The 26981-nt window shown below is 41.5% G+C and overlaps 1 protein-coding gene and 1 non-coding gene across 13 annotated transcripts in view; both read left to right on the forward strand.

Moving 5' to 3' along the window:
* Positions 1 to 2788: 2788 nt before the first annotated feature.
* GIT2 (GIT ArfGAP 2) overlaps positions 2789 to 26981 on the forward strand; it is a 45709-nt gene continuing 21516 nt past the window's right edge. For 10 of the 12 annotated variants that reach the window (XM_053669662.1, XM_037156280.2, XM_053669665.1 and 7 more), the window contains exons 1-13: positions 2789 to 2974; positions 6832 to 6965; positions 8423 to 8535; positions 9136 to 9241; positions 11716 to 11802; positions 11918 to 12048; positions 14023 to 14117; positions 17079 to 17124; positions 18184 to 18235; positions 21537 to 21609; positions 21860 to 21957; positions 22978 to 23089; positions 26719 to 26861. In XM_053669662.1, the coding sequence (XP_053525637.1) occupies positions 2923 to 2974; positions 6832 to 6965; positions 8423 to 8535; positions 9136 to 9241; positions 11716 to 11802; positions 11918 to 12048; positions 14023 to 14117; positions 17079 to 17124; positions 18184 to 18235; positions 21537 to 21609; positions 21860 to 21957; positions 22978 to 23089; positions 26719 to 26861 (1242 nt within the window). In that variant the 5' untranslated portion in view covers positions 2789 to 2922. The remainder of the gene's footprint in view (positions 2975 to 6831; positions 6966 to 8422; positions 8536 to 9135; positions 9242 to 11715; positions 11803 to 11917; positions 12049 to 14022; positions 14118 to 17078; positions 17125 to 18183; positions 18236 to 21536; positions 21610 to 21859; positions 21958 to 22977; positions 23090 to 26718; positions 26862 to 26981) is intronic. The other 2 variants (XM_053669663.1, XM_037156282.2) reach the window with 1 other exon arrangement.
* LOC119057492 (U6 spliceosomal RNA) lies at positions 9649 to 9755 on the forward strand. The gene has a single exon (XR_005084097.1). It is a non-coding gene; the product is annotated as a U6 spliceosomal RNA (small nuclear RNA).

The following is a 26981-nucleotide window of genomic DNA, read 5'->3' on the forward strand; positions in this document are numbered from 1 at the left end:
ACATAGTATAACCCCAAAAAATATAAAAAATTCTCTTTCTTAGTCCAGGATCTGGACACGCAAACTCAATCTACCCATCTCCAACCCTTTTCCCTTTCTCCAGCCCCTTTCCCCTTCTCCAGCCACCTCATATGGTTCAGTCCACAACTGGGCTACTTCCAACGACTTTGCGGTCAGGGGGTGACAACAGGGCCTGGGCCAAACCATTCCAGCTCCTGACTCCCTTGCAGCCTTTTTGGACGTGGGCAGATTCTTCCGTGACTGGTCAGAAACCACTTTAGAAGTGGGCAACATCATACAGTTTTGAAGAGGGAACTATAAACCCTGGGAAAGTGGCATTAAATATTTACATCATACAGAGTTAGTTCTAGCTCATGGTTTCTCAAGGAATGGGCATTTTTGAACCAGAAAATATTTCTGTGGGGGTTGTCCTGTGCTTGGTAGGATATTGAACAGCATCTCTGGCCTTTCTACCCACTGGACGCCAGTAGCACTCCCCAGAAAAATCTCCAGTCATTGCCAATTGTCCCCTGGAGGAGGGAAATCGCTCCAGTTGAAAACCACTGTTCTATCTAAACTCCAAACTAGCTTATGATTCAGTTAACTATGGTGGTGGTTTATTCCACATACGAGTGTCATTTCTTTGTGAAGCTAGCTGTTTGAATTTTGGGTTATGGAGAAGAACTAATAGATAGTACCCAGACTTGACCACAGTCTTCATATATTAAGTTCATTCTTTGATTTTCAACCCATGACACTATAGCTCCTTGATTCAATGGGGAACCAAGTCAATTTACAGCTACTCACCAGCCTGAGCTTTCTGCGCAGCTGTCTACAACTAGACCACGTAACTGGGTGAAGTTATTTAATGCATCCAGAAAGCTTACCCTCTGCCTTCTCTGCTTGTGCACATTCAGCTTTTCAGCTGCCTGCAACAACAGCTGTTCAAGAATCCTGGCCGAATCCATTCTCTACGTGTGTTGAGTCCACCATCCAGAACAGGAAGCAGGAGCAGCAGGATAGTACCCAGGGAGGCTGTAACTGTGAACTGTTGGGAATGGTGTGGTTATACCCACACCACACGTTTATCAAAATGGAAAGATGGACCAAAGGCCAGAGCTTCTGAGACCTCTTCCAGGACGTCCTATCCTTTCAGAAAACCTGTGACACTTAATCTTCTTTCTCTTCTTTAACCCACATTTATTGAACATCTCTTTTATTTATTAGTTGGAAAACATCACAATGGCTGCTTGCCAGAGTACCTAAAGTCAAAACCATACCTGGTCCATAAGAGGCGTCCATATACTTGCTGAATGGAGCTCATAGTTGTGTTTGGACACGAGGAATGAGTGAAGACAACAAGGTCGCGTGGGTAAAACTAGTCTGACTTAAAATGGAGTCTGTATAGTTAAGTTGACAGAACTGGTCCAGACCAAATGGGCTGAAGCATGAGGAATAGAATATTTTAACAAGCTTGAGCTTGAGGCCTTAAAATTTTGAACTTTTCAGTTATGCCCCAATGCCTATAGATAGAAATTCCTGTAGATAATCCTCTGAAGGACTTAGGAAGGAATGAAGAACTTAAGACCCTTGAATAAATCTTTGTCATTTATTTGCAGTCAAAGCTTCCTGCCTCCTTTGTGCTCAACTGACACATATAACACAATAAATATTCATTAGCATCAGGGCCACTTCTCTCCTTCACACTGATTAAATTCATCTCATTGTGTTTACCTCACAGTATCCTACAAATTACTCTGTTATCCTTATTCTCAAAAAAACCAAATGAACAAACTGTGATTAGAAAATAATAGTAATACCAAATACCAATAATAATAATAGGAGCTACTATTGTTGAGGCCTACTATGGGGCAGGCACACAGCACTTTTCTGTGAATTATTCCATTTCTTCTTTGCTAAATACTACATAGTTGTGCAGGTCACATATGCAGTTTGTTGAACATTCTTCTTCCTCTTTTTCTTTTCCATATTTTAAAATTATAAAACTCATTCTTAAGTAGCAGGCCATACAAAAGCAAATCGAGGCCCTGGCTGTACACGTGTAGTTCAGTGAATTGAGCGCCAGACTGCGAACCAAACAACCGCAGTTCGATTCCCAGTCTGGGCACATGCGTGGGTTGCAGGCCAGTTCCCAGCAGGGGACACAGGAGAAGCAACCACACATTGATATTTCTCTCCCTATCTCCTTCCCTTTCCCTCTAAAGGTAAATAAATAAAATCTTTAAAAGAAAAAAGCAAATTGAGGTTTAGAGGTAAATAATATATTATTTCCAGTTTGCAGATGAGACTAACACTGCAACCTAAAGAAACAGCTAACCAATTTTTATTTTATTGGAGGTCTACTGCAGTAGAACGTAAGATTCATAAGGATACAATAGTTTGTCGTCTTTGCTCATTGTTGTTTCTTCACTGCCTGGAACAGTGTGTGGAACACAGTAGGTGCTCAGTGTAAATATGTTGAATAAAGTAAAGAATAAATGAACTTGGCCAAAGTTAAACTAGTGACTTGACTATCGTCTGTCTCAGTAACATTGTGGGTACAGAGTTCTGGTCACGAGATTTTGCTGCTTTCTTTAGTGTTAATCAGTGCTGGGACTAAGTGACTCTCTTCCAGGAAAGGAGACCCAAATTGAAGATTTATAATTAGGACACAAGACGCTAGCTGCCCTCACTCAAGATGGCGACTAGGCAGCGTGCCCTTTCCGGTCACATGACTGCTCCACGCCAAAGCGCCCCTCCCCACGCGTGCGTGTTGCGCCGCGGCTGCGAGGCGCTGAGGGGAGAGGCGCAGCCGCCGCCAGCGCTGCGGTGGGGACCCGTTAGAGCGGAAGCGCTACAGCCGCCGCCACCGCCTTTGCTGTCCCGGGGCCTCAGGTGCCCGGCAGGTAGGAGGCGGGAGCCATGTCGAAGCGGCTCCGGAGCAGCGACGTGTGCGCTGACTGCAGCGTGCCGGGTGAGTCCCACCGGCCGGGCCCGCTCCCCTCTGCACTCCCGACTGGGACCCCTGCCCCGGGGCCACCCCCACGGGTCAGGCGGCTCCCGGCGGCCGAGCCCCACACTCCATGGCCGGGGTCGCGACTCGAAGGAACGCTGACAGCCTTGGGGCGGGAGCCGTCCCGGGCCTGTCAGAGCCGGGCGAGCAGGGGGCCGCCGCCCTCCCTTTCCTCTGGTCCCTCTCGTCCCTTCTGTCCCAGGCCTTGCGGAAAGGGGGCGGTGTCGGGGCTGGGGCCACTTCTTGTACAGGAAGGGGCTTGGGCAATGCACAGGAAGGCCAATTACAGAAGTAAAATGCGAGCGTCTTCCCAGCTGCGGTCCCCAGAGGTGCAGGTGTCACCTCCTCTGCCCCCGGCACCCCCGCCAAGCCAGAGCCCCGCCGCTTCTCCAGGGAACCCTGTCCGAAGTGGGCGCCCGTCGCCGCTTCCCTCCACGGAGACTGGCCAGCGGACCCAGAGACGATTTCCCCGCTCCGGGCATCCCGGCTACCCCTCCGGTGGAGAGGCTCTCCGGGACACTGGGGGTCTGGCACGCGCACCCGGCCCGTAGGAGTCTGTGCATATCTCAGATTTTGACATCTGAACGGCCTGAGTTACAACTAGATTTTGCCTCTGGGTGACCTTGGGCTGGTGACTTCGTTCGTCTGAGGCTTGATTTCCTCCTTTTCCCGATGGGGATAATCAGGAGTAACCACAAGCAGTGATTAAGAAGATTCAATGACTAGTCCTAGGATCGTCTCATTGAAGTTCTTTTTCCTGTTCCTATTGTATTCTTTAGTACAGGACTTTTCTAGCCCCTTACAGCTAGAGGTGAATTCTAAATCGTACATTAATTATAATTTACAAAAGGAACACAAAGTCACGGGGCATTCAGGCACTGTAGGCATTTGGGGGCGTCGAAACGCCAGAACCATTCCTTCCATGCATAATTTTCAGATTTAGAGTTCAGGTCCACTTTAGCAGTCAGAACTGAATTGACAGGTGTCTGTGATGTTTTCGGTGCTTGGATTTATCTGCTTTGCATTGGAAGTAATTCAAAGGTAAGATGGCTTCCTTGGCACAAAAGCGTCCAATAAACAATCTTAATGAAGTCCTCAAGCAACAGTGTTTTTGCAGCTGTTCTGAGCTTCGTCTTGTCATGTGGAAGTGCAGGTCGGTTTTAAACAGTACCGTGATAACTTCTAACCTCATGTGGTTATTTCATGGCCTGCGTAGTAGTGCCCGTGATGTTAACCAGTTTTCTTTGAAGACAGGGAAGGGGAGGAGGAGTTTAAAAAGATGTTTTATAAACCAAGTTGGTGTAGGTTATACCAACTCCACTGTATTCTCTAAAAAACGTTGTTTGTTCCACTTCCTTATTTTCTTGCTTGTTTTCAGTTGAACTGTCTGTGAATGTGTTCGATTCACATGAGTCTAGAGTCAGACTTCCTCTTGGAACTCATAGTCTTTAATTCTCAATGGACGATATGGGGGCAAAGGAAAACTTTGGCTCCGTTGCCGCCCTAAATACTACCTTGCACTCCTGTAGGGTTTTGTGCATTTCAGAACATTTTCTCTTCCATTTTATCATTTTGGTTGTCTTATGTGCCAAATCTACAGAGACTTGAGTCACTTCCTTCCTGTTTTGAATATAATTAGGCTACCTTGAGGTGTTCTGCGAACTTGAGCAGCCAGGAATTGGTGCTGCTTTTTTGCAAAACCCTAGTGAAAGAGTTACCTTTATGGTTAGGGGTCTCTTTGAAATTTTGATGAATGCTAAGGCCTTTGCCCCAGAAAATGCATGCACACTTATTCTTTCATACAGAATTTATGTTAAGATTTCTCAGTGGGTCACAGACATTTCTGAAGCCTATTTTATGTATTCCTGGAGCCCAGGTTAAGTAGCTCTGGCATTAAGCTTCAGATACACTGGAAGGGTATCACTCAGCGACATTCATACAGACTTGATTTTGCTGTGTTAACATTCTAATATTCTTTTCACGGGATTCTGATCCATGATGTAAAAATGATTAATCGAGAACCTTGCTTAATGGGTGTTAACTCCTTGTTGTCTTGTTCCTTTAATATGCTGCAAGAATATTGTGAATTTGCTGAATAGATGTGTGAAAACCAAAGCTGTGATTAAAAAACAGTCTCTTATTTTTCTTGTCACCAGTAGTGGTACCACACTGCAAAAAGCAAATTTATGTATCTTTGTAAGAGGACCCTTCATCTTGATGTTTCTAATCTTTGCTCTTTGGAATGGTATAACAGTACTGAATCATTTGGTTTCTATTCTGTTTCATGGCAGACATTTAACCATGATCACATCTTCGTAAATATTTTACTTTTTCTCAATGAATCTAGTTCATTTTAAATATATTCTACTCTGAGTTTAACGGAGACTTTTACTACAGTAATACAGTGTTCACATGAAACATTCAACACTTTAAGTATTAACAATCAAAAACTTTTCCAGTGGTCACGAATTTCCGTAGGCTCTTGAAAATATCTGAATGGTACTTAGAAAATAATTGAGAAAAGTTGTAACGGTTGACATTATTGATCACTTAGTATATGCAAACAACTTTACTTTTTAATATCCTCACTATTCTGAGATGTGTCGTTATTCCCACCTGATCCATGGTGAGGATGCTCAAAAGACAAAAAAAGAAAGAAAGAAAGAAACTTGCTCAGATCGTCATGTGAGAAGCAGGAGAGTTGGGGTTCAAACCCCCGACTGCTCGTCTCCAGAGCCAGTCCCCTTAACCACCGCACGCTCTGACTCCTCGGATTCATCTTTGATTGAAATCCCATAACTTTTCATTACATGGTTGGAAAGAGTTTGAATAAACTGTTAAAAATGCTAAAGATGGTGCCCATGCATTTTAGAGATTTTTGTGGACATTGGAGAGTTTTTAAATATAACCCTCAGACCAGGCAGCTGGAGGGGCACCTGTTGTCACTGCATGGTGAGTCTGATGAATTGTAGGTCTGTCTTTTTGTTTGTTTTTGTTTTTGTTTCTAAATATTCAGTTTACTTAACCCAGTGTGAATTATTCTTACCGCTTATCAGTGTGAATTATACCTCTTTTGGTATAGGTGTCCAATGAAGTTCTGTGGGACTTCACAGGAAAATAGTAATATGCCAAAAGTGTTAGTTGTTCTTATATTATATCTTTGCTTCCATGAAGCTTCTGTGATTACATATTTGTTCTCTCAGATCAGTTTCAAGGTTAGACTCAGTAGTTTATTTAAAACAATGAATAGATAACCTGGAACATCCCCCTAGTGAAGGGGGCCAGATTTCTCAGTCCTCCGAACCGCAACAGCTGAGCACTTTGATAGTTTTGTCGTTCTCAGCTTTCTGCTAAGCAGATGGGCATATAGATTTGTAGCAGTCTTTCTGCCATTTTCTTCAGCTAATGCTATGTGGGTTATTCATTATCATAGTAATATTATCTTGCCATCTGTGGAGATGGATCTAAAATGATGCATCTGTATCCTCTCAGCTTGCTTCTTATATTGAATGGAAGAGCATGTATCTGAGTTAACAGATCCCATTAGGACTTCAGACTGTGGCCCTGAACCAGAAAGGAGAGAGCTACTTATGTGAGGCTTCAACTCATGTTCATAGCTCAGTTAACATTGTGCCCAATCAGCCAGGAAAGGTGGTCCCATCAGACCAGCTCACCAGTTTGATATGTAGTTGATTGCCATACTAAAACAATAAAAACATCTTGTTTTTCTGAAACACCATACCTCAGTCACCTTTTGCCATCTGGCAGTGAAGCAACCAACTGGTATCCTTGCCACTGAGATTTTTTTTTCCTCCCAGATCCTTCCTGGGCATCAGTAAATCGGGGGACTTTTATATGTGACGAGTGCTGCAGTGTCCATCGGAGTCTAGGGCGTCATATCTCTCAAGTACGGCACCTTAAACACACGCCGTGGCCTCCAACATTGCTTCAGGTAAAGGAAGAATTCTTCTCATGGTTTGTAATTTGCTTTTAGGGCTCACTGCTTTAGCAACTAAAATTTCTACTGCTCCTTAAATTGTACAATAGTGCTTGAATCATCACTGAATAGAGGTGCTGTGACTGTCTTAAATTCCTCACATAGTCATTAAAATTTCTTGGTACTGTATCACTGCCGACTTGCTAGAATGTCTCCAGAAATTGTTTTTAAACAGTCTATGTTTTCCACATACAATGATGAATGTTTCTGAAAGCTACAGCCTTAGAAACTTTTTGTTAGTGTACTTATCCTTGAGTACCCACTAATATATTTAGGACATTTTTTTTCCTGGTTTGATAGAAGCATGGACTAAAATTCCTGAGAAATTTCTGCAACATCTGATTTAAGTTTTCTTCAAGATCTTATTACTAGTTAGAGACCAGGTTCAGTTAACATGTTTTGATTGATTGCCTAACACTGTTAAGTGTTGCGTGTGGTTTTATTTGGAGTCCAGTTTCATGTCATCTGTACTTCTGTTTTGGGGGATACATTCTCAAGTTCTATTGGAACTAAGAATTAAGCATATGTTTCCCTTTCCTTTGTCTTGAGTACATATTTTACTAAATTTACAGCAGCTGCACAACCTGTTCCACAAACAGGCAAACAGGTTTGCTCAGGCAAACCAAAGGACCAGACAAGTGGGTTTGGGTCTCTGATGTCACAGGATCTGCATGAATGTAAAAAACAGATGGGGCCATGTCAGTAGTCGCACTTTGAAATGCAGTTGGGAGATATGGCTTATTAATAGCTTTTACTCACAAGTTTCTAACAGCTTATTCTCATGCACAGGTGGTTTTTTACTGCTCTCAGGTCTGTGTTTACAGATTTTATTAGAGGACCTGAATGAAGTCTGCCGATGAGTAGTTTAAAATGCTGAGGTTGACCCTCAGGTCAACAATTCCCAAAGTATGGCCCGTGAACCACCAGTGGTACTTAAAGCAGATGTAGATAATACTCCAATATTTATTTAGGCAGTTGCATTATTTTAGTGTGTAGAAGGAAACTATAATAGCACATCAAACTAACTGCTAGTACAAGTTTTAAAAATGAGTGGATTGAAAGGAAAATATTGAGTAGATAGTCTAGGTGGTACATGGGTTGTTAAGAATCTTACACATAGTATTTGGATAATCAGTCTTGGGAAGCACTGCCCTAAGTATCAAACTGCTCTTTCTGCATAATCTGTAAGAACAGTATGATCCAACCCATTTAGCTGTGTAGCTATCCTACTGGTCAAACCTGAATTCTGCGTACAGTACAGGTTCATCTTTCATGCTTTAAATCCGAAACGAATGGTGTGCGCACTGTGCCAGTCATGCTAGTGTTTGTAACGGGGCTCTGCTTTCCCAGCTTGGTCACTGAGTATTTGCTTAAAGAAGTTAAAATATGGTTTTTATGCTGTTTGGTTTTAGATGGTTGAAACCTTATATAATAATGGTGCTAATTCTATATGGGAGCATTCTTTGCTGGACCCCACCTCTATTATGAGTGGAAGACGTAAAGCTAATCCACAGGATAAAGTACAGTGAGTGGAATGTTTATAAATACTTCTATTTCTCCATAACACAGGGGGCCCACTGAAGGAGTGTAGATATTTTTGTCTGCCGTCTACAAGGGCAGCACAAGAGGTGTTTACAGGAATTGTTCATTGAGCTCTTTGATATTAGAAATGCAGAACAAGGCCAGGCACGGAACCATCTCTTTTGCGTGGTTACCCAGTACATGTCAGTGGTTTCTCCAGTTTGAGACTAAGGTTTGGAGGCTGTTGGTGTAATCAGATTTAAGCTTAGGTGCTCAAACAAGAGGTTGTCAGACCAGAAATCTGGGTTCTGGGTGCAGCCTGACGGCTCGCTGTGAGACAGGATGAAATGCTGCTTCCTCACAAGGTTGCTAGGTCAGTGAAGAAAATTGCACAGGGGAAGAAAGCGGCTATAAAAAGTAAGCATTCTGCAGTCCTGCTCATTACAGTGACTGATACATTTTTTCAGACTTCAGGTCTTACCCACTGCTACAGACTTACTTCAGTATTCATTTTATTCTTGAGTAGGGGATGTGGGTCCTAAAAAATGGGGAGTGTCATATCTGAACTGCAAGTGAAGTATTTTCTTTCTTGTTTCCCGACCAGCCCCAATAAAGCGGAGTTCATCAGAGCCAAGTACCAGGTGTTAGCATTCGTCCACCGCCTGCCCTGCCGGGATGACGACAGTGCCACTGCCAAAGACCTTAGCAAGGTGGGCCGCGCCTTTTTAGATCTCTGAAATTGTTGGGTGAAGCGGTGTGTTGTTTTGTTTGGACAGAAAACACGTTGAAAGGGAAAAAAGAAAAAGCAAAAACTGCTGTCTGGTCACTAAATAATTAATAGTAGGTTTTTTTGTTGCAATTGTGTTTGTCTTTAATGTTAATTCAGATGGTGGCTGTTCATGCCAGTAGAGGTAAGGGCAGAGAGGAGAAGTTCGTATCTAGAGAACTACTTGTGTTTTTCAGATGTGGTTTGAAAATTATATTTCTATAAGTTATTTGTCTTATTTTGAAGTGGGAACCCTCTCAGTTTCTAGAAGGGACTAGAAAGTTTGTGGGATTGCTTTAGGTCTCTAGGTAATATACTGAGTAGGAGCTTCAGGAAACAGGGTGTGACTTAGTGCTCGCTTCGGCAGCATATACACTAAAATTGGAACGATACAGAGAAGATTAGCATGGTCCCTGCGCAAGGATGACATGCAAATTCGTGAAGCGTTCCATATTTTTATATCATTAGCTATCAGAGAGATGCAAATTAAAATCACAATGAGATACCACTTTATACCAGTCAGGATGGCTATCATAAACAAAGCAACAAACAACAAATGTTGGAGAGGTTGTGGGGAAAAGGGGACCTTAGTTCACTGTTGGTGGGATTGCAGACTGGCACAACCATTATGGAAAACAGTATGAAATTTTTCTCAGAAAAATAAAAATTGACCTGCCTTTTGACCCAGCAATTCCACTGCTAGTATTATATCCTAAGAATCCTAAAACATCAATTTCAAAGAACCTGTGCACCACAATGTTCATAGCAGCACAATTTACAATAGCCAAGAGTTGGAAGCAACCTAGGTGCCCATCAGTAAATGAATGGATCAAAAAATTGTGGTACATTTACACAATGGAATTCTATGCAGCAGAGAGAAAGAAGGAGCTCCTACCCTTTGCAACAACATGGATGGAACTGGAAAGCATTATGCTGAGTGAAATAGGCCAGGTGTTGAAAGACAAATACCATATGATCTCACCTTTAACAGGAAGCTAAACAATAAAACAAACAAGCAAGCAGAATAAAAACAAAGACACTGAAATAGAGAACAAGGGGACAGTGACCAGAGGGGAGAGGGAAGGGAATTTAAGGGGAAAAAAGGGGGAGGGATTTGGAGGAACAAATAGGAAGGACACAGGGACGAGAACTAAGGGGGTAGAAATGGGAGGGAGGTGGGGAACACAGGGTGGGTGGGGGCTGGGATGGGAGAAATAGACAAAAAACTATACTTGAAAAATAACTAAATAAAATTTTAAAAAATTCACACACACAAAAAAACCAGAGTGTGACTTAAAGCTATGATACACGGGATGGTTTATTATACTTGTAAAATGAGTAGATGGTTTTCTTTATTGGGCTTTTGCCTGTTTTTGAGAGATGCTACAAGAAACATGCATCTCTATTTTCAAAGCACTTCTTTTATCAAATGCTCGCACACAGCATGGGCACTCACAGTTCAGAATTTTAAACTTTGTGTAGAAATGTTTATTTCTTTGTTTCTTGTCACTTTCATTATTAATAAGACATGGTACTGGTTTTTTACCACGGTTTTTAAAAAATAAAATAAATTCAAAAAATAAGGCTTAGATATAGGTGTTAGAGTAGATGTCTTTATTCTTTATGATAAACATTACGGCATTTTGACAATTCGAGGTTAGACATGAAGGGAGGCACTTACTTGTAAATGTGTAAGCCCTTGTCTTCAGTGGTACAGAATTTGGTACGCAACAGGCCCAGTTCCCACCCTGGAAGACTTTCTTAGAGCATTGTATACAAGGCCAAGAGTAGTGCTGTACAAAGGGTGCATGCAGTGTAAGGCAGCGCCCCGAAGTTTGTACAGTGTAGGATATGAAGCCCTAAAGTCCTAGGTCAAATAACAACAATAAGTAAGAATAGTTATTATTATAATAACAGCTGTATTCTTTGAGTATTTCCTACGTAGCAGATTCTGTGCTAAACACTTTGCTATGTTATTGACTCCTTATAGTAACCCTGTGAATAGGCGGTGTTACTATCACCATTTTAACGATGAGGAAATTGAGGTCCACGTTGCTTAATAAACCTCCTCAAAGTCACACGCTTGAAGGGTGTATGGTTTGAAATTCAGGTCTGTCAGACTTCAGAGCCATGCTCAGCCACCTCTTTACGCTCCCTCTCACTCAAGGTACAGTCGTGCCACTTAGGTCCTGCATTTGGGCAGGTCAGCTTTACAAGCCCTAGTTTCCTTATCAGTAAAATAGGCCTGACCCCCCCGTAGCACCCGGGCCGGCTGTGACCAGCAAGGAAGAATGCTTCATCCGCCTTACTGAGCTAACATTCATTAATACAGCATATACTGAAATGGTCTGCCAGCCGCTCCAGTACATCACTCTTTACACTTTTAACAATATTCTTTTCTGTTTGTGTGTTTTTCAGCAACTCCATTCAAGCGTGAGAACAGGGAACCTTGAAACCTGTTTGAGGCTGTTATCTTTAGGAGCACAAGCCAACTTCTTTCACCCCGTAAGAAAGCTTGAACTGATCCACCTGTTAAATTGAAACTAAGTGGGTTGTGTTTGTGTAGCCTTTTCTTTATTTAATTTGCTTTTTTTGTCTACTTTTTATTAATGATTCTTAGGAAAAAGGAAATACCCCACTCCATGTTGCCTCCAAAGCAGGACAGATTTTGCAGGCAGAATTATTGGCAGTGTACGGAGCAGACCCGGGCACACAGGATTCCAGTGGGAAAACTCCTGTTGATTACGCACGGTTAGAGACCTGGATTCTTGTCCCTTCTCTCTGTTTCAGATTACATATGTTGTGTATGATTCATTAAGTTGCTAAATTGTGTGTAATTAACATTTAACCCCATTAAAGATTTACATTCAGTTATTTTGCAGATGACCTTTCAAACGAATATGAGCTCAGAGGCTGGCAAAATCAGGGCAGGTGGAATCATAACCAGTCTGCTTAGCTTCCAGTCTTTTGTGTGATCCTTTATAACACTACGTTATTTGAGCTGTATAGTCCAAATCAAGTACTAAAAATGGCAGAACCCATTCCTTAATTTTTAAGTATTTTTAGTCATTGCTTAAACTTTAGAAACAAACATGTGCAAGTAGGTAGATATATGATTAAGCAGTTACAGTAAGATGTTAATTCTAATTTTTAGGTAGTGGACAACTGTGCTTTCTTTACATTTTTCTTTGTTTAAAAATTTTGTGAAATGCTGGGAAAATGAATAAATAAGTCCATAAGTTAATCTTAAATACCATTTAAATGACAGAGGGTCGATCATCTTTCCTTTTTTTCCAAATTAACTTTATTAACTGCAAAGCACTCGTACTCTGTTCAGCAGAGGATAAAATGGGTGAGATGACAAAACTGCCGTCCCAGAATTCACTGTTCCCTAGAGGAGGCAATTCAGAAATGCATGGAAGAGTTAAATGGGCAAGATAATGTGGAATTTGTTGCCAAAATGGATAACTGGTCTTAAAAGGCATGTATAGGTTCTTCATTGTGGCCCATATCATTAAAAAACTTTCTTTTGGTTGGTCAGAGCAGGTTAGATTTGGGTGTGTGATGGAAGAGCTCAGGCGTTCCAAGTGAGAATAAAGACATGAGTCAAGTTCAGGAGGGAGGAATGGGTAAGGCATGCTTGCCACAGCAGGGGACCTGACTGCAGAGTACAGAATGTGTCTGGAAACATAAAAGCTAAGGGATTGAGAAGTACAGTATTTCTTCAGATCTAATACTCCCCTGTTTGTACGGGTTATCATTATTTTATATGCCACTAAAAAAAAACTTGGCTAATTAAATGATAAGGTACCATCAATTGTAGGATACTTCTTGATTTCACAGATGTTTTAAAAAAAGAGGAAAATAAGATGTGCATCACATAAATCAAAGATAGGTTAGAGATAACTTTGTAGTTCTTTGATGATAGGAAAAGAAACTGAGAAACTAGACCTTAGCTTTTAGAAGGAAGAGAGCCCTCCCTCAGTCAGTGGTATTTATTGTGACTTACCTTGGAGTTTTTTTTCACGGGTACTTTGCATATAATGATCTCTCGATGTTATAATTTCTATATAACCAAAAGGACTTAAAGCAGCTTATATATTTCATGAATGAAGAAAGGTAAACTTAATATTTTCTATTATGGAAATTGAAGATAAGGAGGTCAGAGTAGCTACAGGGGTGGATTAGGTTGTTTTCTCTCTGAATTGAAGACTTCATGTGGTTGCTAAACTTTCATCCAGAGTCAGGCTGGCTCCATCAGAAGCATCTAAGGAAAGGACCTTTAAAATATTGGTGTCCACGCTTATTCATCTTTACTGGTTCAGAATATCCAAGGAGGGGTTCTGATCATCTGTATATTTTGTAAAGCACTCTAGTTAATTTTTGAGGACTTCTATAGACCATTTATTAATTTTGTCTTTTACCTATTAGATGAAATGTTTCATGTTTGAACTATCCCTCTCATAAGTCCTTGAATTCCTTATTAAGTATTCTGTCTTGTAAATTTAATAAAGGAGAGGGGATAGTTCAAATTGTGAAAACAGTTTATAAATGTGGGAAACAAAGTAGACCTTGACAGTTTACCTCACACAAAAAGGTTGATTATTCTAAAAAAGGCACGTTTGATAAATCGCTCAGGTGTCTCAGGAGATGTCTCTGTACTTTTCTATTCTAGAGCCAGTGGCTGGCGAGCAACATAAATGGTACTTTGTTTTCTCTCGGTAGGCAAGGAGGGCACCATGAGCTGGCAGAGCGCCTCGTAGAAATACAGTATGAGCTGACCGACAGGCTGGCCTTCTATCTCTGCGGCAGGAAACCAGGTGAGTGAAAGGACAGCAGCCTCGCCACGCCTCCAGTCGGGCAGTCCCTGGAGAAACAAGCTGGGACACTGTTACTTACGACGTCTGCTGCCACATGTCCCCCAGAAAACTGAATAAGGGCTTCGATTCGAAATGATAACTAAAGCATTTTGGTTAGATGTCAAAGATGCTGGTCAAGTCATCTTGAGTTTTAGTTTTTATAACTTCAGTTTTTATAGCTCTAGAGTAGTGGCTATCTGAAGCATCAAAGAGCATAATTGACCCAAAACTGAGTGTGTACCACAGTTCTTGTCTAGTCAACAATAATGGGACAAGGAATGGGAGAGCAAAGTAATCCCTTGTAGCTATTTGAAGAATTCTATCTAAGGAATGGGAAAAGGTCCTTTATTTGTGAGGTAGAACCAGGGTCAGCAAACCATTGCCTGTGGGCCAGATCCAGTCTATCACTCATTTTTTTTTAAGTAAAGTTATATTGCAAGATAGCCATGCTGATTCCATACTGTGTATGGCTGCTTTTGCATTAGAACAGTAGAGTTAAGTAGCTTGAGTAGTTGTGACGGAGACCCTATAACCACAGAGACTGACATATTTATCTGGCTCTTTACAGAAAAAGTTTGCCAACCCCTGATGTAGAATATCTACACGCACGTGTACAGTGGTTCTTCCCCCCGGTTGTCCTTGGAGTTAGGAGCCCCTGGTGTGGTTGCAGTTCCTGGTGTGATGCAGTTAGCACACCCCACCCTGTCTCTCCTGAATATAATTAAAAACCCTGGCCCACATGCATGCAGTAGCTATTTAAGGACTCCAGCTGGTAGATTAGGGAACTCGAAGTACCATCAAGCTGGTGGTGAATGTTCTGTTTGTTTTACTTCTGACATGGCCTCCACGACAACCTAAAACCTGGAACTGTATAACAGATGCAAAGTAGCCCTCTCTGGCTGATGAGGAGCAGGAAGTAGGACTCTTACAGGACGGAGAGATGGGGGATTCCTTTGGGGTTTTTCCCTCCTTCCTTTTTCTCCCACCCTGGCCCCAAGGCAGTCCTGTGGCTACGCAAAGCAATGGCAGCGCAGGTGCCGAAATCTCTGACCAAGGGCATGAGGGGAATCCCGATTGCTTTATTTTTCTTTCTCTTCTCTCACCACTTTGCCCAGGAGGCAGAACTTAGTCAGTTGACCGCTGAAACAAAAAAACAAACATCATCCATAGGACTTAGAAAAGACTCAGAGTGTCACAACTCTGAGTGGAAATAATATTCAAAATGTCCAGGATAATGACTGGCAAAATGTCCAGTCATTATGACCATTCATAATGACTCGGCATACGAAGAACCAGGAAAATCCCAAAGACTATAAGGGGAAAGGTAGTCATCAGGCACCAACCCCAGGTAACATAGTTGTTGGAATTATCAGACAAAAATTTTAAAGCTCTTAAAAGTCTGAACATCTTGAAACCAGTAGAAATGTAGGAAGTCTCAGTGGAGAAACAGAAAATGTACAGGTGAACCAAATAGAAATATTAGAACTGAAAAATACAGCTAACTGAAATTTTAAAACTCACCAGATAGACTTAATTGCAGACTAGCAATGACAAAGAAAAGAGCGAGTGAATTGAGGCCCTGGCTGGTGTGGCTCAGTGGATTGAGTGACGGCCTGTGAACCAGACTGTACCTGGTCCAGTTTCCAGTCAGGGCACAGGGCACAGGGCCAGGACCAGCTGTGGGCTAGGTCCCCAGTGGGGGGGTGTGAAAGGCAACCAATCGATTTATTTCTCCCACGTGGAAAGGGAGGGAGACCTCTTTCCCCTCTCTTCCCTCTCTCTAAAAATAAAATTTAAAAACCTTTAAAAATGATATGAAAGAATGTTTATTTAAATGTGGATTTCTCATCGGAAACCATGGATATGAAAAGGAAACCATATTTCTGAAGTGCTGGAAAAAAAGAATTGTCAACCCAGAACTCCATTTTAAGTGAAAATAACCTTCAGGAATGAAGGCAAAATAAAGACATTTTAAGAGGAAGGAAAATAAGAGAATTAGTTGCTGTAACAGATGCTAAAGCACGTTCTTTGGGTGGAAGGGAAATGATACTGGAAGGAACCTTGGAACTTCAGGAATGAAAGAAGAGTAACAGAAATGATCAATACTTGGATGAAAATAACAGACTATTTTCCTCTTGTTTTTAAAGATTTTATTTACTTTTAGAGAAAGGAAGGGAGGGTGAAAGAGAGGGAGAGAAACATCGATGACGAGAGAAACATCAATTGGCTGCCGCTCGTACACACCCCAACTGGGGACTGAACCTGTAACCCAGACACATGCCCTGACCAGGAATCAAACCAGCGACCCTTCACTTTGCTGAATGACATCCAACCAACTGAGCCACAGAAAAACCTATATGTGATTGCTTATAGTGGTTTTATTCACTGGCACAAGGTCAGTGTTTTCCAGAAGCTGGATTAGGATGGAGTCAACTAGCACTGTAGGAAACAGAGCCCCTGCTGGATCTGCCAAGACCACCTTCCTCAGCCCTGAGTGTTTTATACTAGTGGATTGATTTCAAGGTGAGCCTCTAAAGCTCAAGGAAGACCCACCCGTGCCACACGGAGAGCTCACCGAAACCTGCTGTGAGCTAATTCAGCTCCCCAAGTGTTCTTTCCATGGCTGAAGGTCATCGGTTATACTGGGGATGAACAAAGCATAAGGATCAGGGTGACCGTAGGCTTTCTGCTGAATGATGTCTGGACTTTTGTACCGGAAGGAAATGGGAATATATGATCCTTGCTACTGGCCAGATCTTTGGGAATTTATAGCCAATCTGGCAACCTCTGTTCCCGCACGTAATTCATAATGATAGGAAGATACTAAGTGCAACACATAAGTTGAGAGAGTAACAGTGATACTCCTTGACAGATCTTATCAGTGTTTATGTGAACAAAACTTCGGCTTGGTTTCTGTTTCAGATCACAAAAATGGACAGCACTTTATAATACCTCAAATGGCTGACAGGTAAGGTCACTGAAATATCAGTCAGTGTTATCTGTCACTAGTATTTCCTTGGTTGTGTAGTGTTTAAGTGTCAATATTATGTGTTTAACAAAGCCCATACATTTTTCTCTTTTATGCCTATACAATTTGGAAATAAGACGGCTGTAAGTAAACCACTGTATAAAACTTAAGTTTGACAGAGCACAAGTAACAAATTTACTAATTAGAAAATTGGAGTCAGTGATATTGTCAGTTTAGCCGGTTGTGACAGTATATGTTATCTATAGATTATATTCAAAGAGTAATTCTTTACCATAAAAGACTATCTTTGTCTGTAAGAGGGATTGGCAAGTTTTTTTGTTGTGGAAGGCTAGACGGTAAATAGTTCAGGCATCGCGGGCTCTACAGCCTCTGTCACACCTGCTCAGCTCCACCCTCGTAGATGAAAGCATCCTTGGACCCTGCGTAAATGAAGGGCGTGCCTGTTCCAGTGGAATGTTATTTTTGGGCACTGAAATTTGAATTCGTATGTAACTTTCACAAGTTATGAAATATTCTCCCTTTGGTTTTTAACCAACCATTTAAAAATGTAAACACTATTAGCTCCTGGGCTAAACAAAATGTGGGCTCTAATCTGCCAGCCCCTGGTCAGATGAATCGAAGGCTGCAGGGATGAACCCTTAATTTATCTTTGCACAGATACTGTCAGGAGTTTATGAAATGATTAATTGCCATTCCAGATGTAATCTTACCATTCCGGTTCTTCACATTCTGCCATTTTTGTATTCTGTCATGGTTTTGTTAATACTTCAGGAATTATGGCTTTCCACATCAGCTTTTGTCTTTTAGTTAGTAAGTGATGATGTGTCTTTTAACTACGCTACATGATTATTTCTAGAAGGAGTTACTTTCACCAAGTTGTCAAAGTTTCCTCATAGAGTCTATTGGGCTATCGATTTTTGGCTCTGATCATGTCATGAACTTTAATTAATATCTTGATCCTTTGACTGTCTTTATCTTCTACAGAGCTCATGCAAATGATTTTATTTATGTCCTTATTAGCTTTGTACATTTTCTTAGCAGCCTGGATTTATCTGAATTGGCAAAAGCTGCTAAGAAGAAACTTCAGTCTGTGAGTATCTGTTTCCTAGCGAACTCCAGTACGGGAACTGTGCCCTGTGAATACCTGTTTCTGTCTCATTCCCTGTTGTACCAGATGGCTGTTTCCCACTCTCAGAGGTTGTTAAATCAGAAGCAGACCATCGAGTGTGTGGCAGTGAAGACTAGAAGTACTGTTAAGTTCAGTGTATGCAGTTTATTGGATCTGCTTCAAATAATGCCATTTTTCTGTCATTTTAAATGTGAAGACTGTTCCTTTGACATTAGGAAGTTGTTTCTCTTTGCAAGAGTTCCTTGTTTCTCCCAATGTAAATGAGTAAGTGGGACACAGTTCTTCGGATTACTTCCTGTAGTCTGATATGATGCTAGAGATTGATAAAAGCAGGTGCTGGAACTGCACGGACCATTTTAACACTCGTGTACCCTATGCCATTCATCAGAGCTGTATAAATTCATGCTTTCAAAAGCTGGTGGTTTTGCCCCAGGTATGTGTTCAGAGTTTGCCCAGTTCTGCAGGTCAAACCTCATGTTAATATGAGTATTTCTTTCCAGCCTGCCCACCTCAGGCTTAGTCAGGAATCTGCCTCTCTGGGAATGACTTCTCTTTGTTTACTCCCACAAATAAAGCTTCACCATGACACTTCCTCAGCTGTTTTGACCACCAGGTCACGCTCCCCAGCTGTTCTCATTGCTCTCTGGACCCCAACCAAGAGTCTCCCTTTTGTAACTGTGAGGGCATTATCCACCTCTCACCTTTCAGTTCCCGCCCTACCTCCCATCTGGTTCCCGTGTGTGTGTGTGTGTGTGTGTGTGTGTGTGTGTGTGTACGCATGTGCGCGCGCAGATACTTCGTTGTGGGTTAGCATTCTCAGGCCATTCGCTGCCACCTTCGAGTCCTCTTTCAGGAACCCTCTTTTCCTTTTTTTCCTGTAGCATTCTCCTTTCCCAGCTTCCATTCCTTTCACTATTCAGGCAGCTGAAATCTGACCACCTTCACAATATAAGTAGTCGTTTTCCCAAAGCCCAACTGAAATTGCAACTCTCGTAATTTTTTACTTCCTCTTCATTCCCCTTTCACAGAGGCCCCTTTACTAGAATGTCACATAATATTAAGCACTATATATTACATAAAATGAATATATCATTACTAGTATTCAACTGTAATATGAAATAAATGCATTTTGTGAGATTTGTTTGGCGTCTCTGTGTTCTGTATCTACGGTTTTGTGTGTCTGGGTTTCATCATCTTTCTTAAATTATGGAAGTCATGTAGTTAAGATGGTAAGTAAGCTTTGCAGTCAGGTAGCACTAAATGTTCTGTGATTTCCTTTTACTTGTAGTATGTAAGCCTGTTTTTATTTTAAATAATTCCAACATTACAGATAAAACCCAAGTTCCTTTGGACTCTCGTACAGTTGCTAGGCTGAAAGCTGTGTGAAAGCGGGGGTTTTGTCTGTAATGGCTGTAGCATGTGGCAGGCACTAGGTAAATATCTGGAGCCAAGTAGCATAGCTCTCAAAATTTGGGCTCTGAGTCAGACGGGTCAGGGGTGGGTCTCAGGTCCGACAGGCTCCTTAGCCTCTCTCTGCCTTGGTTTCCTCTCCTAGGAAGGGAGATGATGGTGCAGCAGGCGGGGCCACTCAGAGCCTCGCAGGGAGGGCAAGCTCCTGCTGTTCTTGTTGACCACACCCTGTAACTGTGGTCTGCTTCCTATGGGTGAGAAGGAGGAGACCCCACGGCATATTTTAAGTGCCAGTTCAGTGTTTATCCCACAATATCTCCCTTACTCCCCCATCTCTACCTACCTATACTTCCTCCCTTCTGAAAAGCTAGGAAAAATATAATAATACTAATGTATTCCTTGAATTAGCAAATGTTAACATTGTGACAGACTTAAATTTGGATCTTAGACCTATTGTCACTTACTGGCTCTACTTTAGATAAGTTACTAACCTCTGTGCCTCAATTTCCTCATCTGTAGAATGGAGTAATAGTGGTTTCTATTTCATAGAGGCATTGTCAGTGTTGCATAGGTATGAACACCGTGCCTTGGATGTAAGCCTTCATTCAGTATTGCTGTTGTAGTTATTGTTAGTGGTAACAGCATTGGCTTATGGCTCTAAGAGGAAAGAGACTACATATTTAAGGTGCAAATTCAAGTTTCCAATCCTCATCACCTTATCTAGAACTTACTTTGTTATAAGTATGATGTAACCACAGTAGAGAAAATTTGCAAAATAGAGAAGGGGAATCACTCTATCCACCATACTCGTAATGGATTCAGGCTCGGTATTTCGGTATATTTCTTCTAATTCTTGTTTCAGGTACATATTTTCTCACTGAATCTGTATCATAATTATAGATTTTATACCTGCTTTTTTTCACTTAACAATACCTGTACCCATTTTAATGATTTCCCATGAGGCCTGTGTAGCCAGCATTTAAAACTGCTGTATGAGGCCCTGTGTGGTCAGTGTGTGATTGGACATGCGCAGAGCCCCCACCTCCGTGCCAGGTACTGCCTGTAGATGTGTGGGACATAGTAGAGAGATTCTGTCTGCTCTTACAGAATGGGAAGCAGTCGACTAAAAAGTAACAGCCATCAAGAGACAGGGTGCGTTTTATGAAGAAAAAACGCCCAGAGAGAGCCAGAGACACTCTGGCAGGGGCTTAGCCTTGTCTGTGGTGGGAAGACCCAACCCTGGCTGTCCAGGTTGCTGCCAAGCAGGCACCTAGTCTGTGTGGGGACATTCTGCTGGCTGGCCCTGCACAGCGTACTGGACAGCCAGGCTACTCTCTGTTGGTGATGCTCAGTTCTGGGGAGTGGTGGGCTGCTGCTGAGGAGGATAGCAAAGAGGTTTAACCAAGGTCTGGTGATATTTTTGTGTAACGGCATGTTCTGTCCTCTCAAAATGCCATGATTTGGCATCTTTATCCTGCTGAGAGTTTATGACCTGTTTTATCTAGGGGCTTCAGCAAACATTCTCAAGAGTGAAAGAGAAGCCTTAAAGGGTGATATCACCCACAGGGTGGAGTACTGGAGCCTGTGTTTGAGACACATGCTGTAGACGCCCCTTACCTCCCTTACAGCACAGCCCTATCTGCACACCGGGGAGGAGTGAGGCTGCTCTAGGAAGCAGACAGTTCTAAAGGATCTGTACTGTTAAATGTTACTGTGTTACAGTGGGCATTTGCTAAGCACTGGCTTCGGGTTAAAAGATTGGAGATAAAAGGGTGAGTAAGTCACAGTCCCTGCTCATTCTGCTAATGTTAATTCTTGTCCTTGTATTCCTGGTATTTTTCTTTACTTTCAGCTAAATAATCATTTGTTTGAAGAACTTGCCATGGATGTATACGATGAAGTTGACAGGCGAGAGACTGACGCAGGTGACTTCACATGTGGCTTTATCTAGTGAGCTTATTATAAGTGGGCAGTGACAAGCTGCCAGCCTGAGTGTTTCACTTGCCCAGTTTCTACTGTCCCGATAACACGTGTGTGAACATTCATGTTTGTGTGTGTTGGCTTAGGAGTGCGCTTCCTTGAGTCTCCCTGGGAAGGCAGGGGCCGCGGCTCTCAGAGGAGCAGTGGCGTACCCATGGTGACGAGACTCTATCTCTGGCTCTTTCCTCTGGCTAGTCTGGCTTGCCACGCAAAACCACAGCACCCTGGTGACCGAGACAACTGTCGTCCCCTTCCTTCCGGTCAATCCCGAGTACTCGTCAACACGGAACCAGGCAAGTGGCTAAGTGCGAAGAGTAACCAGTTGTGCTATTTTGAGAATAGCTGATACCTTGGTATTTTGTTTTTCCAAGAGAGGTGTTTCAAATTTTTTGATTGTGTCAAATGTTAATAGCCTTTATATGCACAGAAAATTCACAAACTGATAAAAAAAATAGTAGATATGAATAGATGCCTGGGCAAGAACATAAACAATTCACAGAAGAAATATAAATGGCCTTCGCATATGAAGAAATGTTTGACCTCATCAGTAATCAAGGAAAGCCACCTTAAAGCATTAATGAAAGTTTCATCAGTCAGATTAATAAAGTGTATGATAAGGAGTACTTCATACTGTAAAGATCTGGCAAGATGGACTTTCTAATGCTGCAGATGAGAGTTCAGATTGTTGTAGACTTTAGAAAAGCAGTTTGTTAACCTCAAGATTAAGTACCTGTCCTTTCACAGGGGGATTCCTTGTTTGGGAATATGTTTTAAAATAAAAATACAAAGATTTCATGCACAGCAGTTTTCACTGAAGCACTGTATGTAGTAATAGAGCATTAAACACAGCCTCAATATCCATCAAGAGGAGAAAAGTTGATTAAATTAGGATGGTATTTTTATTGATTAATGGCTCTAGGTAATGATGGAGGTCCAGCAGTATTCTAGACTATTATTTGTTTAACTTGAAATTTTAAAATTTTCCCTCCAAATTAATTTTTCATCACTAGGTATAGTTCCAAGCTGACTTGATATTAGAAAAAAAGCTTGAGGTACAACCACTTTGTTTTTGTTCCCCAAAATAAATATGCATTGTAAGAACTTAAATGTTACATAGTTCTCTTATGTAAATGGTTTTAAACTGATTGCAAGGAAATGCTAATGTTCAGTTCAATTGTGGCCATGATTGATGATACCTTTATGGCACTGGAAGGTCTTTGCTTAAGTCTAACAATAGTCCCACTACTTGTATGTGAATATTTATCGTGTGTTTTTGCATTTGGGAGTATTTCCAATTATTTTTTCACCCCCAGGGCAGACAGAAATTAGCTCGATTTAACGCCCATGAGTTTGCCACGCTGGTTATTGACATTCTCAGTGATGCCAAGAGGAGACAGCAAGGCAGTGCTCTCTCTAGTTCAAAAGGTAACTGTTTCAAACCTCTAAATGTTTGCTTCTTTGGCCTCCTAAATTTGACACGTTAGATTTAAAGTTATAAAGTAATTAGAGCAGTCATCAACAGAATAGCTTAGTTAAAGCCTTTACATTTTGTCAGTACTATGTTGTGACAGGAAGTTTACCTCTTGAAGCCCTGGTAAATTGTGAGTATTTCAGCACTCTTAACTGCTCTTCAAATATATGTATGGCTTCTTTCCTCTTGAGTCACCAATCTTTATTCCTATAAAATTGCATATTGAAATTAACCCAAAAGTCCAATATAGATCTTGTTAAAGTACTTAATAAGCCCTCTTTTCTTCCTAATCTACTTTTAAAATATGTTTATTGGAAATAAATAAGCTTTGTTTGCAGCTCTTCTTTGCTTCATTGTCCTAAAAGCTGCCACTACTGTCCTTTACATGTTGTTTCTGTGTTTTCATAATATTTTGGAGGGATGACAATTTTTCCCTTCCCTCTTCCCCCCCAAAACTTTACATTCCATCTCATACCAACATGGATGACCAAGTTCTAATGAAAAGTGACTTTATCAGGAGTTTTCACCCCAAAGTAGTAGAGGCAGCTCAGTCTGGGAAGGTGGGTGTGGAGGAAAATATCCCCGGTGCTGAAGAAGGGCACTTGTAGCTTACTTGCTCAAGGGGACCCCCCTTGGCTGCTTCACCCGAACCTGTTCGCACTTTTGTTGGCAAGAACCACCACCCCATCTTGTTGGAGGGGACCGTCCCTCCAGCAGCAGCAGCCTGAGCCCGTCAGCTGTGCGCTCCGGGCTCCTCAGCTGCAGAACCGGGTCCTCTGGATTGCAGTTGCAGCCCACCTGCTGTTGCTGAGCTACACGACTGACTTGTAGATACTGAACATTTGCTACTATGAATTTTAGATGTCTACAGCGAGAATTACTGTGGTTTAAAATTGTAGAGAGAGCACCTAGTGCCTGTTTCTGAGGTGCTCTGCTCAGTCCAGCTTAGCACCTCAAGGTCCTCTCTCCATGCTTAGGAACATGCTTCTTTCAGCCCAAAACTGTATCCTCATTTTTTCTAATTATAAAAATAATACAGCTCTGGCCAAGTAGTTCAGTTGGTTAGAGCGTTGTCCCCATATGCCAAGGTTACAGGTTTGATTCCAGCCAGAACGCATATAAGAATCAACCAATAAATGCATAAGTGGAACAACAAATCAATTTCTATTTCTCGCCCCTCCTTAAAATTAATACATAAAACAAATAAAAATAATGCGTTTTATTGTAAAACACTTAAACAGAAGAAATAACATGATAAAAATTAAGTTTTCAGTCAACAACACATTCCCCAGCGACAGTAAATACTTATTAACTGACAATTTGTTCTTGATTTTACTGGTTCAGCCAGGAGTAAACAAGTTCTAAGGAAGCTTGTTAGACCCTGTTGAAGGTGCAGTGATAAGAGTCCTTTCATCAGAAGTTTGGAGCATCAAAGTGTACGTGCTATTTTGATTCGATGGTTTCACTTCTAAGTGTTAATTGAGGGGAAATAATCTATAACACTGAAAACATTAGAAACAATAATAGAGAAACATTTAGTCCCATAGTTGAATAGTGCGCAAACTTTCTTTTTCAGAGAATATGTAATGACAAGAATAAAGTAATAATTTTTAAATAAAGGTTCAGTATAATCCCAACTTTGTAAGGAAGAAATTTATATATATACATATGTAGAAGTAGCTATACCAGATGTGAATACGAATATGTAATCAGCCCTCTTTATTCACAGGTTCTGTATTTGCAAATTCACTGGTTCACTAACATGTGTTTGTAAGTGTAAATCAGTGCTCACAGCACTTCCGTGGTAATTTGTAGACATGTGCAGCATGCTCAGAAATTTGAGTCACCAAACACACGTGTTCCCAGCTGAGATTGAATAGGGCCACACTTTGCCTTTTGTCTCAGCTTTCATATTGTAAACAAGTGTCTTTTCAAGATCTATTTAGTGTTATATTTTTTTTCACATTTCTGTTCTTTTTGTCGGTGATTTCACTGTTTAAAACGGCCCCCAAGTGTAGTGTTGAAGTGCTCTTTAGGGTTCGTAAGCACAAGAAGACTGTGATAGGCCTTACAGAAAAAATGCATGTGTTAGATAAGCTTCATTTAGGCATGAGTTCTAGGGCTGTTGTTTGGGAGTTCAGTGCTAGTGAATCAGTAATATATATTAAAGATGTCTTGCCCTGGCTGGCATGGCTCAGTGGATTGAGCACCAGCCTGTAAACCAGAGGGTCACTGTCAGGGCACATGCGTGGGTTGCAGACCAGGTCCCTAGTAGGTGGTATGCGAGAGGCAACCACGTATTGATGTTTTTCTCCCTCCTTCTCCCTTCCTCTCTAAAAATAAGTAAATAAAAGCTTTAAAAATAAAATAAAGGTGTCTTTAAACACAACACTCGTAAAACAAGGTTGTGCCAGAGACTTGCAGAAACCTATCCCCGTGTTTCCATTCAGAACAATGGTCAGTATTTGATAATTCAGCCTTTGCAACAACTTTATGGGTCGTAACTCGTACAAATAATGACCGTGTGTGTGTGTGTGTGCTTAGGGCAGAGAATAACTCTGTCAGTGGCTGTAAATGATTCATTAGTTTCAAAGTTTCTGTGTCGAATCTTTATTCTTTAATTAGGCGATATGTATACTTTAAATATTAATTTTAAAAATTAAATTCCTTTTACATAACCATAATTTATTATCCAGATATTGTCTGTCAAAATATCCAGAAACTATATTGGAAGTTAGAGGTTAGCTTGAGTTGTGTGAAAGAAATTGGAGAGGCTTGGATAATTTGTGAACTTTTTAATTCAAAATGTGTTAGAGCCTGTGAAATCATCCCTGCCCCCTGTAGACCATGCTTGTGTGTGTGTCTGCTGGGTCGTTCTTTTTTCTTCTTTCTCTCACTGGCATCCAGCTGACTAAATATCAGTACCTTGTTCTTTGAGCACCTAGCTTGTAGGCTCCACTTTAACCATTTCCTTTTGATCATTTTTTAAAAGATTTTATTTACAGAGAAAGGGGAAGGGAAGGAGAAGGAGGGAGAGGAACACTGATGTGTGAGAGAAGCATCAGGTAGGTTGTCTGTTGCACACCCCCAGCCAGGACCTGGTCGGGAACTGACTATCGACCTTTCCCGGTTTGCAGGAGGTCGACCACCCCACTAAGTCACACCAGTCAGGGCCTTTCTGTCTTGACTGGACGTTATCTTATTAATCACAGTTCAGCATGCATTAGTACAGCTTTATCTCCACAATATGGAGCTATACTCTATCTCACTGAATGATAAAAACTTGGGAACCTGCTTCCTTCATCTGAGCAGCTCCTTCAGAAACCACCTAATTATTTGCCCACATTTGGCAAGAAACTCAGAGTGATGCTTAAATCTCTCAACACAGTTTATAGTAGGTTCGAGGCTGTGTGTCTGGTTTATAACTTGCTGTTATCTCTATATTGGTGTTAATATAATACTGCTATTTCTGTCCTTTTCTTTCAGTCTTTTAAATGACTAAGTCCAAAAATCCTCCCAGTAGTTTTTTTGGGGAAAAAGTTTATTTTAAGCCTGAAGTAAAGTTATTTGCTTCTATTGATAGACAATGTGGAGCTCATACTAAAAACAATCAATAACCAGCACAGTATTGAGAATCAAGATAATGACCAGCCAGACTATGACAGTGTGGCGTCGGATGAAGACCCGGACCTGGAAGCCACTGCAAGCAAGGCACACAGGCAGAAGGTGAGGTGACGCACAGAAAGGGAGGCTGTGTTTCTGGCAGAAATATTTGCTCCTGCGGAACCTCCGGCCTTGTAAATCTCTTGCGGGCTGGCCTGTGGAAGTGCTATGGAGTTGAGTTCA

This window comes from Artibeus jamaicensis, unplaced genomic scaffold (genome assembly GCF_021234435.1).
Source record: "Artibeus jamaicensis isolate MK-2021 breed Jamaican fruit bat unplaced genomic scaffold, CSHL_Jam_final contig_525, whole genome shotgun sequence".
In the NCBI taxonomy this organism is placed as follows: Eukaryota; Metazoa; Chordata; class Mammalia; order Chiroptera; family Phyllostomidae; genus Artibeus; species Artibeus jamaicensis.